At 38.6% G+C, this 20,116-nt stretch overlaps 1 protein-coding gene across 6 annotated transcripts in view; it reads left to right on the top strand.

Moving 5' to 3' along the window:
- znf185 (zinc finger protein 185 with LIM domain) overlaps positions 1 to 20,029 on the top strand; it is a 95,869-nt gene extending 75,840 nt beyond the window's left edge. For all 6 annotated transcript variants that reach the window (XM_028816039.2, XM_051934813.1, XM_051934814.1 and 3 more), the window contains 10 exons: positions 2,305 to 2,403; positions 4,208 to 4,276; positions 8,695 to 8,793; positions 9,068 to 9,109; positions 10,634 to 10,675; positions 11,782 to 11,859; positions 12,047 to 12,112; positions 12,510 to 12,609; positions 15,754 to 15,852; positions 19,744 to 20,029. In XM_028816039.2, coding sequence (XP_028671872.1) covers positions 2,305 to 2,403; positions 4,208 to 4,276; positions 8,695 to 8,793; positions 9,068 to 9,109; positions 10,634 to 10,675; positions 11,782 to 11,859; positions 12,047 to 12,112; positions 12,510 to 12,609; positions 15,754 to 15,852 — 694 coding nt within the window. In that variant the 3' untranslated portion in view covers positions 19,744 to 20,029. The remainder of the gene's footprint in view (positions 1 to 2,304; positions 2,404 to 4,207; positions 4,277 to 8,694; positions 8,794 to 9,067; positions 9,110 to 10,633; positions 10,676 to 11,781; positions 11,860 to 12,046; positions 12,113 to 12,509; positions 12,610 to 15,753; positions 15,853 to 19,743) is intronic.
- The last annotated feature ends 87 nt before the right edge of the window (positions 20,030 to 20,116 follow it).

Genomic DNA, 20,116 nt, shown 5'->3' on the forward strand with positions numbered 1-20,116 from the left:
AAAACATAGTAAATTGTTTATTATGTATTTCAGAAAAATGGATTGTAAAAGGATAGACTTTTCTGTGGAAAAACAAAAATGTGAATTAGGTTCACTTACCAGATTGTAGGTTTATCATGGCATGGCAATTCTATATGAAAAAAGTGAGTGTATTACTGGTGTTCAAATGCCATGCTATCTCATTGGTACAGCAGAACAAAGATGCCAGAGTCCAGGGGTCTCATTTATAAAACTTTGCATAGATTCAAGGGTGAAAGTATACATATGCGAAAAAGCTGGAAAATGCGTACAGCAAAAAAATATTGATTTATAAAACCAGGAGTACGCATATTTGTACACAATCTGCCTTTTAATCCTGTAAATGTGTGTTACATGAATGTAAGCCTCTCACCCGACACATCCAGTAGTGAGAGGTAGAAGTTCTCATCTTTAAATTAGAGGCATGCAGATAGCATTTATTTGGTGGCCTAACAAGAGCAAATGCATTGTATACCAACAAACTACTGCTGCTCTCGGAGCTTTAGCAGCTGCACTGTGTCGGAAATAACAAAATGAAGGTGTGATCTCAGGTGATAAAGCAGACTGCTCATCACTGGAGATGCCTTATTATGCGACATTATGCCACAGCAGTCCTGACTTTTATCAGTCTCATCGTGACATCTCAAATGACTTGTATGTTAATGTAATGAAATTTCTTATTCATTCATTCATTTAACACTGCTTATCCAAGACTAAGTCATGGGGGCAACAGTCTTAGCTGTGAGGCCCATACGCCACTTTGCCAAACCACACTTGCCAATTCATACTGTGGGATTCCAAGCCATCCGGTAGATATAATCCACCCAGTGAGCCCTGGGTCTTCCCTGGCATCTCCTCCAAGCTGGTCGTGCCTGTAAAACTTCCACACAGAAGTGGAGGGTCAGCAGCTCTACTGCAAGACACTCCTGATGTCTGTGCTTCCTACCCCAACTCTAACTGTGAAACTGCTTTCAGTTAAGAAAAGCAGCTTCATTCTCGATAGGTAGCCTTATTGCAATATGTAATGTTGTACTAGGAAAACCAGCCACTGGTACAAACTTGCGTTTTTATTTTGACCTGCACACACACCATAAGAAAACTGAATGTAGTGCCTCGTCAATTGGCGTATGGCTTCCAGCACAGCAGGCATGATGGAACGGAAGCTTGGCTGAGATATTCCTGACATGTCAGCAACCAGTTCCCTCTCATAGATGCCTATTTCCAGAAAGCCAACCATGGTTAAAACATCAATATGAACATATAGAGCCTGATTTCAGGGGCCAAATTCCGGGGCCAAATCAGCAGCACATTGTTTTAAGAGGCTGACTTATAAAATGACTCTTGGAAGCCAACTCAGGCTTCCAAGAGTCAGTGGGCATAAAAATGTCCTTAACAACTCGTTCTCATCATACTCTTCAAGTAGTGCCAGACAAGCCATGTTGTGTCAAACTATTATGCTCTTAATAGACTGTAGGGCATGAGATTTATACATTTCTCAACTCAGGAAGTGAATCACAGCTGTGTTATTGACAACAAGGAATTGCATTGGTTTCTAATCCTGAGGAATGACAACAGGTAGCCGATATAAACTGACGAAAAACCCAAGTGAGTTGTTCAGTGCAAATACAAAGCATTTGACCTCTAAAAGGCAGCTGTAATAGAGTGAATATTCGTCACTTTTAAGGTTTAATTTTTGTCACGTCCAAGCATATTATGATATGAATAATTCTACTGCATTTCCCAACTTGACCAAGGATGTCATCATTTCCCAGTTTCTCCAAAATGTTGTGTATGGATGAGACAAAGTTGCTATAAATATATGCAAGTTTTCCCATTAATCTTATTTTAATAAATGCCAACATTTACGTAAAAACTCATGTAAACACTTTACAGGTCTCTCTTTGTGCAGACACAAGCTTTATAAATCTGACCCCAGGTCAGTAACCAGACCAGACAAGTAACTCTGTAGTGAATGTTCCTGCATCAATGCAATCCAGACTGGACCACTAAAGTACTAATTTAGAATTACTATGATTATAGGATTTAACTGTTACTTAAGGGGGGGGGGGGGGGGGGGGGCACGTGGCACAGATGATAATGTCTCTGTCAATGATGTGCAGTCACTTGCAAAAAGAAATCATGTTTTACTTTATAAGAGACATTTATTTAACAGTGACACACAGCGCTGAGCTCAGAATTACTTGATTTAAATTTCCCTTAGCAGGGTTGGAGAGTATAATAGTTTTGTTAGTTGGTGTTCTTGATGATAATCTGCATCTTTTACAGCCCCAAGACAGACAGAAAGACAAAAACCACCATCAGAACAACAGAAACCTTCTATGAGACTCCAGGAATAAGTGACATGCCTGAAATCAAAATGGAGAGGTCTGTTATTAAAGTTTTTAATAAAACGAAATCAATGAGAATGACAAAAGTTTTTAATATGGTCATACCTGACTGAGGTTTTTTGTATATACAGTATATATGTGTAAATAACTTAAAAAAATTAGAAGTGTTCTTCAGCCCATGACTTTCCCTAAAGCTGTGATTTTGACATTTTAACCCCATCACAATGTTTTCCCTAGATACAGTGCATCCGGAAAGTATTCACAGCACATCACTTTTTCCACATTTTGTTATGTTACAGCCTTATTCCAAAATGGATTAAATTCATTTTTTTCCTCAGAATTCTACACACAACACCCCATAATGACAACATGAAAAAAGTTTACTTGAGATTTTTGCAAATACATTAAAAATAAAAAATTTTTTGAGGTGATCCTGAAGCTGAACCAAAACAACCTTTTCAAAAACCTTAGACAAAAATGGAAGGTTGGAGATCGGACGATAGTTTTTCTATCACTTCAGGATCCAAAGAGGATTTTTTTAAATGAGGTCTAATTTTTGCGGTTTTCAAGGCCAGTGGGACTAAGCCGCTCTCGAGAGAGTGATTAATGACGTCTCTCACGTGTGCATGTGTCTCTCTCGCATGTGTGTGCACAGGGAGAGACTGAACACGTGCGGAAGTCATCGGCGTGCACAAACCGAAAGGGAAACTGGCTTGTTCCTATACCGAGTGTGTGTTCATGCACAGAGGCAAAAGTTTGGCGAACTTTTTAGTCATAACCCGATTTGTACGTGTTCAGAGATGTTCGTGAACTGAGGTTCCACTGTATTAGGCTCGTAATGTGTAAAATTATAACATACTGTAGTTTGACGTTTAATAGGCTTTTTCTTAACACCTCCCATTATCCGACATTTTCGCTTATCCAACGTTCTGCCGGCCCGTTTATGTCGGATAAGCGAGACTCTACTGTATATATAGATATATCTTTCACTGCTTCCTGTGAAGCCTTTCAAGTAAGAAGTGAGCAGAAGGCAGGACCAAAACTTGTACAGGACACAACACCAATTTAGAGTCGCTAATATACAGTTTTTTGTTTGTGGATTGAATCCCTCAAAGAGAAGAAAATATGAAACGGAAAGGGTATGGAATCTTGACCCTGAAAGAAACATTGTCCTGGATTGAAATGAAGTTTAAAACCTGTTAAATGGTACTGCATCTGTGAAATACTGGCTAGAAATTATTTAAGTCCTTGTCCCCTCACATCTTCATATGATGAAGCTTTCCATGAAACCCACAGCCTTGGAGTCAGTAAGCTGTAGCTTATCCAGTCGATTGAAAGGAGATCTCTATTGGTGTAGCAGTAGAGATGAATGCTAAGCAACCACCACCACCACAGTCTCATGGAGGACAGCAACTGTAAGGGGAGTGTTGCTCAGAGGGAATATCTGAGCCACTACAGCATTGTAAAAGAAGGATCCTTGCTTTAATATATGTTGTAGTGGTACCTTTTTCAAATGGAAATCAATACTTGTAAAAATGGGGAGAAGGTAATATCATTTTATAATTGATCACAAGTATAATTGTGATTATAAGTAATCACAAGTTAGTGTAAACAAAAAGTCAGTAAAATGTAAAATCAGTTCAAACTGTCTGCTGAAGAAGTAGCTCTTTTGAAAGCATCGACAGAATAAATGTGGATCTAAAAGCTGCATTCCTTATTTATCATGAAGGCAAACTTCAGTCTTTAATTCATCCTCCTTGGGATGCTTGACTTGAGTTTGCACGTTCTGATTGAGGATCTTTGTCTTGTATTTGAAATGCATTTTCTGTATTTTGTTGTAGAACTCACGGATTAAATATGAACCCTTCTAGATACACTGAAAAGACAGAGGACTTCAGTAGCAACACAAGGTAACTGTCTGTACTGTCCTTCAACAATATATGTGCAATCAATTTTTTATAAATTAAAAACATAATTTAACTTTTTACATTTCTCTTTGTGTCACTTGGTGAAAAAAGTAAGAGGTGAAGTTGGGCAAACCTACCATTCTTGGATGATTTGCTGTAGGGGCTTTCCTAAGACAGCTGCTCATCACTGACACTTCCTGTCCTCTCATCATTTCCAAAGTCCATGCAGGCACCTTTACAAAGTCATGAAAGTGTTTAGTGAAGAGATATGCATGAAATGAAATGTAACCTAATAACGCAAGACGTTTGACAAATGAGAGGAAATCCTTTCATCCATCAAGCTTAAAAGTTTCTTCAGTATCTCATTCAGACACTTTTTAAAAGTTGTCAGTGTCTCTACTTCAGTTTTAATACTCAGTAGTTTGTCTCAGATTAATATGACCCTTTATATGAAAACATGCTTTTCTGGAATTTCAGTCATGTTAATTTTACTTGAGTTTATTTATTTATTTTTTTATTTGGTAAATGATTGGCTATTAACTGGAAGAAATTTGCTGGGTTCACAATACATGCACATCTTGCCTACTATACCAACAGAAACAATAAAATGGTCTATGGAACATATTAATAGTACTGTAAGCAATATGAAAACAATACGCCACTGTTATACGTTACTTACACCATGTAGTTTGTAGAGACAGCTGAGGAAAAATTTTAATTTCATGTTTTCATGCAGAAAGAGAAAAAATGTTTTTGATGTAATAGATTCAGTGTCCTGTGTTACGCAATGGCAAATAATGTAAAATATTTACATGGGAAAAGAGAAGAAATTTTCAAATTGCTCATGTTACATAATCCACATATCTCTTCTCTAATCATATTCTCAAAATGTGCAAAAAATATGCATTTTTTTTGCTAAACTATCATTAATTGTTAATATTGTTATTAACGAGAAAGACGGCACTCATAATTTAAACATGAAAGGCATATTCCCATAATTCTGTTGTTTTGAATTGAAGGCAGGACTCTTGACCAATGAATGAGGGAAATTGTAATTATTTGTGTGTGTAGACTGGCAGAATATGATGCTCCAAGAAAAGATGAAAAGTAATCTTCTCATTTACAGGATATTTGTTATATTAGCTCTGAAGATCAAAAGAAGTTTTTGATTTGCCACTGAAGGGTAGAGTTCACCATAAGATTCTGCGTAATAAGACATTTGAGGAACAAAGTGTGAAGCCAACATTTGTGAGAATAACTCTGAACAACACCAAATAGGTGCCCCTTCTGGGACAACTTTAACTGCATAGAGACCACAGAATGTATTGGCCTAAGCAGTTTTGGTGTGATTCAAGCACTGCTTTTCTTCAAAGAACCAAGAATACAGTAAACCCTACAATACTTTATACAAACTGATCATTAGATCCTATAATTATATGATAGGTGATATGTTTCAAATATTGTTTTGCTTAATTTTATTGAGAAGCCTTTCTTTTATAGACCACTAAGTACAGTCCACAATTTGAATCTTTTACTTTCAGAGTATTCTCTCAAGGTAACACTTTAGAATGGGGGCTTTCAGGGCTTGCTGTGGTTCATTAGTTAGTCACTCATTCTAATGTGACACGAACAAAGCCTCTCTTAAGGTCCTCTTACATAGCAGTAAGTGACTAGTAGTGCGCTATAGGGAGTCTGCATTATAAAATGTCACTGGTGCCTTTTAAGTCTTAAAAAGAGCAAACAAAGTGTTTCCTAAGCTATTGCCTAGCAGTAAATAGATATGACTAATAGGTGAACTTATGTAGTCCTTATTATTAAGTGTTACCACTTCCAATAAGCTCTTACACTAATGATGACTGAGTGAACAACATAATACATGTTATATAATCAAAACTGAGAAAAAAAATAGATTAGCGAAAGGATCATGAAGCACATAACAGTATATAATTTTCATCACTTGTCAGTGCAATCACAAAATCTGAGTTTTAGCCATTCTGTTTTCTGGGGTGAGAAGATCCTACTGGTGGAACACTGATGAAACAGCATCTCTGGAAGAAAAACAATGACAGAAATATCCACTGTAGAGTGGAGAAAAGCAGAAATAACTGATAATATCCAGTTCTTACAATACTGAACTATCATAATCCAGATCACATCAGAGTTGCAGAGGCCAAGGCCTATACATTGTTTACGGAATATGAAGTAGGAATTAACCAGTCTGTCCCAGGGACACCTTCAAGGACTCACTTTAGAAATGGCAGAAAGCAGGATCAGTACACACTCTGATGTTCTTGGAGCTGAAGACACACAATGTCACATTAAATGGAGATTGTCCTTTATTTTCCTTTCTTCACAAAGATTGATAGCTCATTGACCAGTTCATACTGCTGTAGCGAACTGTCAAACCAGGCTAAGATTCACACCGCCTTTGACAGTGATTTTATTTATTTTTTTCAGTTGAGATCCCAGGAACGTACCCAGCCTTGGCCTGATTCACACAGACTCCCTCACAGAGACAAAAAAGCAACTGGTAATAAAACAGAAATTGAAGACAGTATTGAACAAATAAACGCCACCCTAGTTCCCTTTATGGCAATATACAATAAACAAAATTCACCAATAACAAACAACTAACAAAAACCACACACGATGAAGTCCATGAAAAAGGCAACTAATGTCATGAAATGATGGAGGTAGATAGTCCAGAGATCAGCATGTTGTATGTGGATGTAACAAGTAGTCCTACCAGTATTTCCTGATGAGATGATGATGCGTGAATGGGATCAGGAATGCTCCTCATGCAGCAGGAAGTCACCAGACGGTCCATACACCCAAAACAGGAGACAATCCAGGACAAACAAAAATCCACAGGTAGTAAACAGGAAGGCAAACAGACAGGCAACTCAAAACGTGAAACAACAAAAGACTTCTCTCCCTCCTTAGTATAACTGGCATCCTTTTAAATCCCACGCCCCCCTCCTTGTCCCCAGCAGCCCCTGCACCCAGAAGCAGACAACCAAGCAGAGCCATTGCAGGGACTGCTAGGAGTTGAAGTTTTCATTCCCCAGTAGCACCGCTAAATTGCTGTTAAAGTTCTGAACTTAATTACAATTTTAATAATTGCCAAAGTTTACTTGAACATGTGACAATATCAGTACTACTAGTATTACTACTGCAGCTCCACTGCTTGTGTTTTCCTCATATTCTTCTCAAGAGTACATGCTTGCATTCTACAATAACTGATTTCTCTCATGGTCCTGGAATCATCTTTACATATTAAGGTTACAAATCTTTTGTTGTCGCTTCACATATTATTGAAACCATCCATCTACAGTATCCACCTGCTTAGTCCAAATTAATGTTTTGGCCAACCATGCACATGACAAGAAACAAGCCTAGATGTTAGTGCAAGTCCATCGCGGGGCAATCTCACTCTCATACCCACCCATACTCACTCACTCATTATGGATCAGTCAACCTAACCTCAACGTAACACACAAGTTGTTGGAATGTAGATTAAAAATGAAGTAACCAGACAAAAACACAAAGAGGTGAGAAGAAAATGCAAACTTTGAAGAAATTTTGACCTGATTGCAATTAGAAACAAGACCACTGAAGCTGTGGAGTGGCAGTACAGACCCATACCTCACCATTCTACCCTTGCCCCTTTTCCATACTAGGGTCTATCTCTGACCAGTGGAACAGCTTCCTTGCTTTTTCACCAATGGACTTTATTCCCTCATATCTCCAAATCACAGGCCACTTTACTGCCTTTCAGTGAGCTGTCACCGGAGACGTCAATAAACTTTGCAAGATATACATATTTTCCAAGACTCCATCCCTGGTCATTTAAGAGTCCCACTGTAATATTAGGACTGTAACAAAGACCTACACTGTGTGTCCTGCCACCTGTATAACTTTACAGTACACTATGCACGTAATGGCATTTCACCCTTCATGAGACCTGAAGGCCATCTTTGGGTGTCTGTGATATATTACATAACAGTGAGAGTCAAATGGCATCACTGAGCAACAAACAGAACTCTCTTTTTGTCCTTCTGTGGCTTTTATGTAATAGTGCTTACATTTCAGACATCTATTGTCTTAACAAAGTTCAGGTCATCACACTGATGTAAGGGTCAGATAACCCTGCTCTGATGATTCCATGGTAGTTTCCTTTTGACAGAATGGGTGTCATTGCCCTATAACTGTTTATACTGCATTGTTGTAAAGTTGTCTCCTCACAAATGTAGCAGTTGCTCACAAACAGGACTCCATGGTCCCTATACTCAATGCTGTTTTGAATCTTAAGTCTCTCTTTGGTACTATTGCGCAACTTGGACCAAAACTATTAGAATGATCCGCGAAGGTTGCTGCTTTGAAAACAGTACCAATATATAACATTCTTATTTATTTTACAGCCCAAGCATGGACAGAAGAACCTACACCACAATCAGAACGCAAGAAACTGTGAACGAAACACCAGCTGATGTTTTCTCATCCAGAAGTGTCACAGAAACGTGAGTAAACATTTGATCATAATAGAGAAAACAGACAAGAATTCACAGACTCTACTGGTCAGTCCAATGAAGTTGTTCAATATGTGGATAAAAAGAGGAGCTACAAGAGAATCATCTCTGACTTGCTCTTAATAACAGTAGACATAAAGTATGACTGGTTTAATTTTTCAGAAGGTGAAACGTTTCACTTTCAACTAACTGTCTTGTACATGCAGTGTGTATTCATTAAAACATTTATTCATTTTAACCCACACATTCAAACTTCTGTTTGTAGGGTCCCTGCTGCTGACCCGACTGATGATTTTGGCTTAATGAGGTATGAACGTACTTATTTATGTTGCCTATATTCTCATGCATAGCATCTGGCATTATACCAGGAATTTATAAAGTCACATTCATTCTTAACTAATCTTGGGGTCTATGAGGGCTGCAAAGGGCCCAGCAGCATAGCCAAGCCATGGCTCCTGCCAGTTCATAAGTAGACTAGGCACGGACCAGCTAATTGGACTCTTTTCATCAAGTGCTAAGTAAGTACAGTGAGTGATCTAAAATCCTGTACATGCTCGTATTGTAGAGATAATTTCACTCAGACATTTTACTTGACAAAACAGGTAGCTGGATGCTTTTCAAGGTTTTGTTTCCCAATCAGCAATACGTTTGCAGAAGCATGTTTAGTATATGTTATCATTCACACAGTTGTAAAGATGCAAGAACACCTTGTATTTCATTACATATGGTTTGTCAACTCCTTTTCACTTTTGCCGTTATACGAAAGAAGCCACATGCAGGCATTTCTGTTGTACCGAACTAAAGGCAAGAGTTGAAAAAAGCCTGATCCAGACATCTGAAAGGTGATATCTGTATGGTGTATCCTATGTTGGATACTTAGATTTTTTTCTGTTTCTGCTATGGATTTATTTTTTTATTGAACTACATTAATCTATGGACTTTTCAAAATTATTGTTGTTATGATAACCAGGTGGACTGAATCAACATGTAATTGATTTAATTTGAGGCAAAGTAGCTTTGTAAGACATTGTGGTGCCGTACATGGGGCTGGTATGTTGATAACGCAACTGGTTGAACTCTCAGTGTTCCATGTGGCCTGTACTATTCATTGTAACAGCAATTACGTCATTACATGTGCAAGGTGATCGTGGCTACTCACTCAGACACAGGCGCCTCTCGCAGACCCCTAGAGGACAGACACTATAATGTCGTGCAAGATCTCGAGTGCTCAGTTGTGGAGCACAGTTAGATACTCTTGAATGGAGGAGGCGGGGACTCCATGCATCAGGAGAGAGGCTGCTCTACCAGCCAATGATGTTCTGCAGCATCGTGATTGCATATGTATGAGGTTGATTAGCATGCTCCATATATGGTTGTTTCAGGGCAGTAACCAGGCAGAGTTTGAGGTCCGTACACATTTACATTTACATTTACAAGATGATTGTGATTATAAAAGTAAATTGTGTAGAGCGGTGTGTATGCCAGGTTTTATAAATTGGAATTTTTTTTTTTTATGCATTTTCCTATATTTTGCTGTACACATATATTCACATTTGAATCCACTCAAAGTTTATAAAAGAGATTTAGGATCATTCAATTAAGAAAAAAAATTCAGTAAGTGCATGCATTACATAATTTTTAGTTCATTTATAATACCAGGTATTTTGTTTAGTTATCCGTGAATTTAAAAAAATATCCAAGTAATAATTCTTATTAAATTTTTTAGTAGTTAATTAAATAAACATGTTTAACTGTGTCTGGAAAAAACTTTAAGAAAGAGCACACTGGGGTCTCTGTAACCTTCTCACAAGTCTTCATTTCATGTCCACAGTCTGGCTTCGGACTCAACGATGACACCCACAGACAGCAAAAAGTAAGTACGGGAGTACAGTTTACAGGCCTGTCCTGAAACGCTGTCTTGGGGGTCTCACTCATGTGCTGTTTATGGCAGCATTGTGAACCGCATCAGCATCTGTCATGGTGGGTGAGGGGGTGGGGTGTCATGGTTTTTATATTATGATGTGTTTTACTTCTCTCTGTTATATCTGCGTATCTTTGTCATCTACATGAACATCAGGCTGTATAGATAGTTGGTGTTACTATTAGGTCTCATTTTTATAAATTAATTTATTATTATAGTTTATGACCTAGTACGGTCTCTTTGTATCATTGCCATTGTTCTGAGGAGACATGCAAGTAACAAGACATTTACCTTGAACCTGAAAGTGCAGGCCTCATCCATTTAATCAAATAGCAGTTTTCTAAAAAATGGAAAAATGGTGCTGCAGTGGTCAACACAACTGCCTCAGAGCTCCACAAGTCATGTTCTCCCTGTGTCTGCATGGGCTTTTCCCACATATTCAAGTACTGGTAACCCCAAATCAGTGTGGAATGAGGGACTGTGTGTTTGTGTCTGAATGTGCCTTGTGCAGAGCTATCATCACAGGATGGAAAAATGCAAATTACCTGTGCATTTTATGTTAATAAAAATGATTGCATTAATACTGATTCCCCATCCTTTCAACTGTGTTCATTTACCATAACTTTCATCAATAAACAGCTTTAACTAATTCAAGACAAGAAACAGATACTAAAAAGGTTTGGGGCACATCCGTGTCTCCATACATTGAAGTAAATGGAAAGAAAAGGGATCTTTTTACAAAGAAAACAATGACGTCTTTTCAGGCCAAACTTCCTGTCATATGGGTTCCAGGCAGGAAGTGATGTCAGTGGAGAATAGGCTGTCCATTAGTATACAGCGCCAACCCCTGGTTCAGCGGGTAACCACCATGACCAGAGCCCTTAAGCTGCCTCCCAAGCACATGAGCATGACACTAAGTGAAATGTTTTATTTTTGCTCAAGAGACACATTTCTACTGTTTGTCGTTTTTGACTGAAATACTCAGGTTTAGATTTCTATTGCTTGTCTTAGAATTATTAATTCCTGATTCCTGTTTTTTTTTTTTTTTAATCTTGCAGGGGCATAGTGCTGGTAAAGCAGTACGTGAACCAAACTGCCCTCTCATCTCTGAACACAAAGCCATTCTCATATGCCGGGTAGGTCTTTTAGACAGAGCATTGTCAAAAAAACAAATGCTAACTAATTACATTCATTCTTTGAGTAATCTAAAACACTTTACTATATGGATGTTCAGTTTGCTAGAGATCAAGTAACATGATGTTTAAAGATCTCAGAGAGAAGGACATGAAAGTGTTTTCAATCTCATGTACATTTCCTGAACAGGGAGAATATGGACTTTACTGATACCATCTCCTCCAACGTGGCCACCTATGTCTTCAGCAGCCCCAGGTATGGCTCAATGTCTTTGCTTACAGGTTACATTTTGGGATGGCGCACTGGACTGTGTCGTTCTCTTATGGATTCGGTGTTATCGGTTTGAGATTTGTGCCTGGTCTTTGTCTTTGTGAGAGTTTGCATGACATCTTTTTTTTCACGACCTCTGGATTTTCACTTACATCTCCAAAGATGTAGGTGAAGTTTGCTAGTTTTAAATTACCTCCAAATGTGTGTGAATGAGTGGACCCTGCAAAAGACAGGTCCTGAATTGAATGAAATTAGCCTGAGAACGTTTGGTTATGCTAGCGTTTATGATATCTGTTGGGAACTTGACTAGGTTGGAAAAACTGGTATGGTGTCGGCATTTCTTCACTGATAAAAATCCAAAATGTATCTGCTGATCTTTCAGACCTTCAAACCTTTGCACCTACTGTGGACTGGAAGTTGGAAACGATGCCAAGCTAACAATTGAGCACTTGAACATCTACAGTCACCCGGGATGCTTTAAGGTTGGTTCTCCTGAAGGAGCGAGCTGTGTTATTTATTATGGCTTTTCTTTTTTTTTGTACCATGCTGTACAATACATGGCAACATTACAACATTAAAATCGTTTCGTTTTAACCTCACATTCACATGCAGGCAGTATTCCCTGCAGGCTATCATAGGGATGGCCTTTACAGTACATTTAAGAGTGCAAATTCTTAGCTACAATCGATTGTTTACTTTATGGCATCAAAGACTGAATAAAAGACAGATCTTTAAACTTTGGATAGCATTACAATGGTGAACAAAATTATGGGATAGCCCTTATCTCATATTTACGTGAAAATATCTTGCATGTACAGGATACTTTCACGTATGTATGGGATACTTTTATGTATGTACGAGATGTTTTCATGTTCATACGAGATACTTTCACATACGCACGAGATAAAGTTAGATTAAAAAAATACAAAAGTTCACTCTGGGGCTACCTAATGGCGCCTTTTCCAGGGCTACGCTGCTTCAGTTTGACGTCACTTCCATCACTTGTAGCGCGGTGATTACTCTCTTGTGTAGACCGGTCACCAGGAACCCCAATTTAATGTCCTGAGGCACACCAGCAAGGGGTTGCTGCCTGGTTGTATGCCATCATGTGTACGCCATCGTTTCCTTGATCTCTCTTTCATTGGCTACATTCCATTTCTTTAGAAATCCATTTTTCTGTTCTGCTTATAGAACTTCGGCACCTGGTGGTGTTATATAAAAAAAGAATAAAACAGGGAAATGAATTAAGTCCGATATAAAAATAACAAAGAAGGTCAGGCTCAAGAGACACAATTCCATTTTTACGTTCCTTTGATTCTTCAGTGAAGAAGTAAACTTTTAATAGAACACAAAAATTGTTTACTGTTGTCTTCAAATTGGACAAATGACAAGTCCTATCAGACAGTGTAAAATAACCAAGCGGTCATTACAGTCTTTTCAGAATGATAGTTCAAGGGTCTAAATAAAATAAGAATTCAAAGTGAAGTCGAGTGAAAACCAGAATTGCTTCACTAAAGAGATTGTTTGCACTAACTCTTCACGGAAACTCATTTTAATGCCTTAATGTTCAGACACTGCTTCATGCGGGTGGCCATCTTTTATAACTTCAGAAAGACTACATACTGTAAGTAGGAGGATAAAGGCAGGTTGAATCATTTTATGTATTATTTTTGATTGGCAGCTATCGGTTTTAGTCATCTTTTATAACTTGCTATGGTGTCACAACTTTTGTAATGTGTGCATCACATGGCAAGAAATGAAGGACTGTAAAATGGTGGCACCCTGCCCATGACAGCTAAGCATGTAAGATGATGATAAGGTGATGTTACCACACTAATACTTAAAATACAAAAAAATGAATAATGCATAATAAACATGTGCACACATGAGTAACAACGATGACATCCTCACTTGACTGTATAACAGCTGTGCTGCCTGTCAAAGATGGAGTGAAATCTAAGCAATCAACACAGACCTTGGCGTATTCAGCATTAACATTTGTAGTGCACCACCTGTTGGAATGTACTTTGTAATACATGTAGTAATCAAATGAATTGCATTTTTTCATTCCAATAGATGGCGCATCACAAACATTAGCACTGCTTTTATGAATCCCATACCAAATGGCAAAAAACAGAGAGAAATAACTGAATGGACACACAGATTCACAGACACTTGTCCATGCATTATGATGGTCTGGCAGTTACTCTCATTTCTCCGATGTCTCTGTCATATGCTATTTGGTATAGGATTTGTAAAAGCAGTATAGTCATGGCCAAATAGGTTTTAAGAATGACACAAGTTTTGGTTTTCACAAAGTTTGTTGCTTCAGTGTTTTTAGATCTTTTTGTCAGATATTTCTATGTTATACTGAAATATAATGATAAGCATTTCTTAAGTTTCAAATGCGTTTATTAACAATTATATTAAGTTTATGCAAAGAGTCCATATTTGCAGTGTTAGCCCTTCTTTTTCAAGACCACTGCAATTCGCCCTGGCATCCTGTCAGTCAACTTCTGGGCCACATCCTGACTGATGGCAGACCATTCTTGCATAATAAATGCTTGGAGTTTGTCAGAATTTGTGAGTTTTCGTTTGTCCACCCACCTCTTGAGAACTGACCACAAGTTCTCAAAAGGATTAAGATCTTAGGAGTTTCCTGGCCACGGACCCAAAATTTTGATGTTTTGTTCCCCAGGCCTCTTAGTTCTCACTGCTCCATCATGCTGGAAAAGGCATTGTTAGTCACCAAACTGTTCTTGGATGGTTGGGAGAAGTCGGAGGAGCCTTTGAAACTTATGAAGTGCTTGTAATTATACTTCAGTATGCCATAGAAACATCTGACAAAAAGATCTAAAAACACTGAAGCAGCAAACTATGTGGGAACCAATGCTTGTGTCAGTCTTATAACCTAATTGGCCACGACTGTATTAATGTCTGCAGTGTCACAACCAGACACACACACAAACACACACACATATGCTCGCCTGTTTATTAAGATGGATGTGTTCAAGAGACATTAATATAATGACGTTAAAATATGGGCACCTTACAGATCTTTTTTAAGTAATAATGGGAAACAAACCCCATGCCAAAGCCCACAACCACAGCTCTTAAATGTGTAACCGTTTTTCCTTTTGAAACAGTTTTTTAATGGCCATATTTTCTTTGTTACAGATACAGTGAATTATAGCTTTCTATTTTATGATCTATATTTTCTCTCCTGTAATGCTTTGTATTTTAATTTCATACTTGTTAACTGCTTGTGGAATCACTGTCTCCATAGTGAATACCTTGCTGCGTCAAATATTGCATAGTCGAAAGACTTAAAAGAATCAAAAAGCTAAAATGTGCAAAGAATCTGAAACCTTATTGTTACTCTGGGTCCAACAAAAAGTTATTGAATGACTGAATTTTAGTTTTAAACATACCAAATACAGTACATGTATAATCAAAATGAAATATTAAGTATGTAATGTTAGCACTTACTGCTGGTTTAATGTTTGGAGTCAGATGCTTCTTCTTCTTCTCCTCCTGCCTGTCTTCGCTGATCATGGCTTCTTTGGTGTCCATAATTTGTTTCAATTTTACAGAGACAGAGAGAATGACGTCTTTCTGTTTTACAGTGTGAAGTTTGTGGAAAGCTTATGGGAGATCTTCTGGAAAGCATGTTCATTCACAAGGGAATGGTCCACTGTGACGTCTGCTACGACAGGGTCTTTTAGGTATGTAAACTGAAGGCTGTACACTCGCCACATGATGAGGTTTTATTTATTATTTAAGCACAGACTGGGTAGGTCACGACTATTGTTTGTCTGCCCAGCAATCAGAGTCGATCCCAAAGGTTCTCCTGGCTTGCTGACAGACATAATTCTTGAAATATTTCATAAGTCTGCCCTGGTAGTTACAGTAGTTATGAGGTGAGGTGTCCACAGCAAATATCCCTGTAAACTGTTGGACTGCCATTAATGGTTCCAGAGGAGCTAGGACACAAATCTGGGGCACTCCTCGATTGCTGCTTACTCTTTAATCCGACTTTTGTGTTTCCTCTTTGGTGAGTAAGGATTTGTGTAATAATTTCACCACACTAACTTAATATACTGACTCTGCCCATACTTGCACACTTATCACTAACAGTAGCTTGCCAAGCCCCACATCCCCCTTATTGCATCACATCATTCTTTTGTTGGTCAGTTGACCACCGATTCACATCCTTGTTGTAAGCACTTCAGCCTCGTAGCTCCACTGCCAGTTTGATTGAAGCACCATTTACTGGAGGTGTTCTTCTTCGCATGTTCTCCCGAAGGTCTTGAGGTTACTTCTTGAGGAGGGCTGGATTTCTCGATATCCTAAAGACACACTGTTTATGTTAATCGTAAAAGTGGCCAATTGTGACATTCATCTAATGAAAAAGTTATACAGGTTTACTGAATATTTATTTACTGACTAGCTGAAGTAGCTGGGGTTGCCTGGGTATATCTGCAGAGTGGGTCAAGGAAAGATGCAACGGTTTATGTTTAAAAGGTGACCCCATTGTTATTGTTAAGCTGTTTAATCCGTCATCCACACTGCGTCTTTATCAATGTCTCTGCTCTCATGAGTCAAGTATTTGTTCTTTTCTGGTCCAGCTGGGGCGGCACGGTGGCGCAGTCGGTAGCGCTGCTGCCTCGCAGTTGAGAGATCTGGGGACCTGGGTTCGCTTCCCGGGTCCTCCCTGCGTGGAGTTTGCATGTTCTCCCCGTGTCTGCGTGGGTTTCCTCCGGGCGCTCCGGTTTCCTCCCACAGTCCAAAGACATGCAGGTTAGGTGGATTGGCGATTCTGAATTGGCCCTAGTGTGTGCTTGGTGTGTGGGTGTGTTTGTGTGTGTCCTGCGGTGGGTTGGCACCCTGCCCTGGATTGGTTCCTGCCTTGTGCCCTGTGTTGGCTGGGATTGGCTCCAGCAGACCCCCATGACCCTGTGTTCGGATTCAGCGGGTTGGAAAATGGATGGATGGTCCAACTGGATTCCAGAATTGCAGTAACTCCTTCCTGAGTTGTAACCATGAATGTCTGACTCGTCCCTTAGTTCGAGTTATATGGGTTTGTAGTGCTTACATTATGAAGAAAAGCCAACAAAGCAGGAGTTAAACAACAACAACCCTTTAATTGTCCTTCGTGTTCCACTGCACTTCCATTCTTGATCAAGCTTTACCCAACACCCCCCTGCAAAATGCTCCTTTTCATAGTACAATGGATAGAATCAGCACCCTTACTTGCTCCGGTAAGTAATGTTAAGCTCTGGCCATTTTGCCTGCTAGTTTGCATTCAGTCTGTTTAGATGTTTCACTTGCTTTAAACCAGCAGGTGAGCAAACTATAGAATGCAAGGGGGGGGGAGCACTCGGACCTCCAGCATTTGGTGTTCCAAAGTAGTCTATGCTGTCCAAATGGTCCTACAGAGCAACTCTGGAAAATGTAGTCTAGATCAGTCAAAGGGAGTAGGACTGAATAAGGAACATACCGACAGACACAGGTTCTATTATATACACTGTACAGAAACAGAGAGATTGTCAGTCTCCAAATAGGTTCCTGCCTTAAAAGAAAATTATTTTGAATTTGCGCCTTTCCCAGTCACAGAGCTGAAATGAGTTTAACGTCCAAGTATTGAAAACTGTCACTTAATACGAAGCACACCGGCCGACAAGACGCTTCACTGTGGTAGCTGTGCGCTTTTGTGAATGACACAGCAGTGCTTACTCAAGTTGGAATGTGATGATTCCTGCTGGGCTTTTTGAATATTTTACATTACAATATAATCTTAAAAACAATATGGTAATCATAAGAAAAATGAAAGTTTCACTCAAAAGAAGTATTTTACGAACTTATTCAAGTGAGTCCCTATATATGTGGTCATAGTAGATGATTAGATACGTACTTCACTTTAACAATGGGTGCAGGTACTGGGATGCTACTTAAGAAAGTTAATTATGCCAGTCAAGACATTTTGAACATTTTCTTTCCTAATAATCCTTTATTTAATACCAATCATTTTTCAAAGTATACCAAATTATTTGTCCACATTCAAAATACTTCTTGTCAAAGCATTCCCAATTAAAAATATTTTGGCAGTAATTCTTTGCAAAATTCATTAATTTAAATTTTAAAAAGAAAAGGGTCCAGTGTTTTTAAAGAACCTTCCATACATTACTTGAGATGTTAATGTTTCTGCATGTTACATGACATGCTCAAATGCACATGGTAAAAGTTCAGGCACGTGGACATTTACAGGCAACACAAGAATGGACAGGGCACATATTTTCTTATATATTTTGTCTTTTTTCTCTTTCTACACATTGAGCTACATCATTTGTATGCAAACCTGCTGTATAAATAAATGTTGTTGCATCACAAGTCCCACAAACTCTCTCACACACATACACACACTAGGCCATCCTGGAATCACATGTCAAATTAACACTGTTATGATTTTCGCATTTGTTTTCTCATCATTTTTTGATACCTAGAGCACTTATTTTTTTAACCCCAGAATTCAAATTTAACATTGTTTTTTATAATTCTTTTGTTAATTATTTTGTGTCATTTTTGATGCCATTTTGTCTTCCCGTCATTAGGCAAGCTTCTGTGTTGCTAGGAGAGTGTCCTCAAAGGTCGTGACCTGTTGACTAGTGGCACAACAGGTTAAAGTTTGCCCTGGGGATCTCTTCTCTTCTCTATCTGCCTTGATGTGTTCACACACCCTTTCTAAGCGCCCTTTTTCTAACCCATTACTTTTAAGATCCTTTCTGGATTTTGACACATGATTGAAACTTTGACCTCGATTTTGTTTTTTTTTGCACGGTTGATCTCCCGGTTTCTCGTTGATCTAACCAGAAGAACAGCGCGACAAACCCACAGGAGGAAAACAACCCAGGGAGAACATGCAAACTTGAGACAGGCGAGGGATTCAAATTTGGAACACTTTCACCCAGAGGTGGCAGTGCCTCCCATTGTACTGTACCATCTCTGCACATTTAACACATAAATTAAATGTAATTATTAAAGTTATGTTCAACACAGAGTCTCTAGTCAAACTTGAACGTTTGCTTTTTTTTTAAATTTAGAATTTCCATTTCTAACCTCAGACTGAGCTTGTGAAAGATCTCACCGTCTGTGTGCTGTCTTTTTACAGCCATTTATTACAGATGAGGGTTTTTCGTACTTTTTATGCACCTAAATCGTGTTTAAAAGACGGGTAGTTAATTCCCAATACACACACATTGTTCTAAATCATAAACCAGGCTCAGAACAATAGTCACGTCCAAGTACTAACCACAGTGCTGCTCAACAAGACTAACAAGATATGGGCTCAAAACTGTAGAATGACTGGACAGATACATAAATGGGAAGATGGAGGCCACCCATACGACAGACTTTGTCATAAAGAATGTAACTGCAAGAACAACTTTAAATCAGTCTTAAACACGGGCAATAAAAATCCTAATAAGTTACAGTATATTGGAGATGGCAGATTCTTGGAGCCCTAAAGCTCGAGCTGAAGATTTTGCATTTACACCTCATTTGTAACACTTAAGAGAGCAGGATGGAGTCTATGTTAACTGTTTTCTTTTATTTTTCAGGTTTGAAGAGCAGTCATCACACGCTAAAAATCTTGTTTCTCCATTCTTTTTTCTTGAACTATTGTATGTGAAAATTGAACAACTTCATAATAAACCAAAAACATGCCACTATAAAAAGTACTAGAACAATCAAGAAATGCCAGTTGCTTTAGTTAGATTCTGGCAGACATAATGGGCAGAACTGTAACATCAGCAAATGTCACTGTCAGTGGGCAAAAAAGAAAACACCAAAGGGGGTCAGGAACTTTGAATCCATTATTGTTTAGAGTATCAGATTAATTCAAGACTTCATAATATGGAGGTCTCAGCTCCTACATCACAGAATGCTGAAGCAACTTTAAATGCAGTTATGAGAAAACCTAGTAAGAAAGGT

Source organism: Erpetoichthys calabaricus, chromosome 12, assembly GCF_900747795.2.
Source record: "Erpetoichthys calabaricus chromosome 12, fErpCal1.3, whole genome shotgun sequence".
Taxonomy (NCBI): domain Eukaryota; kingdom Metazoa; phylum Chordata; class Cladistia; order Polypteriformes; family Polypteridae; genus Erpetoichthys; species Erpetoichthys calabaricus.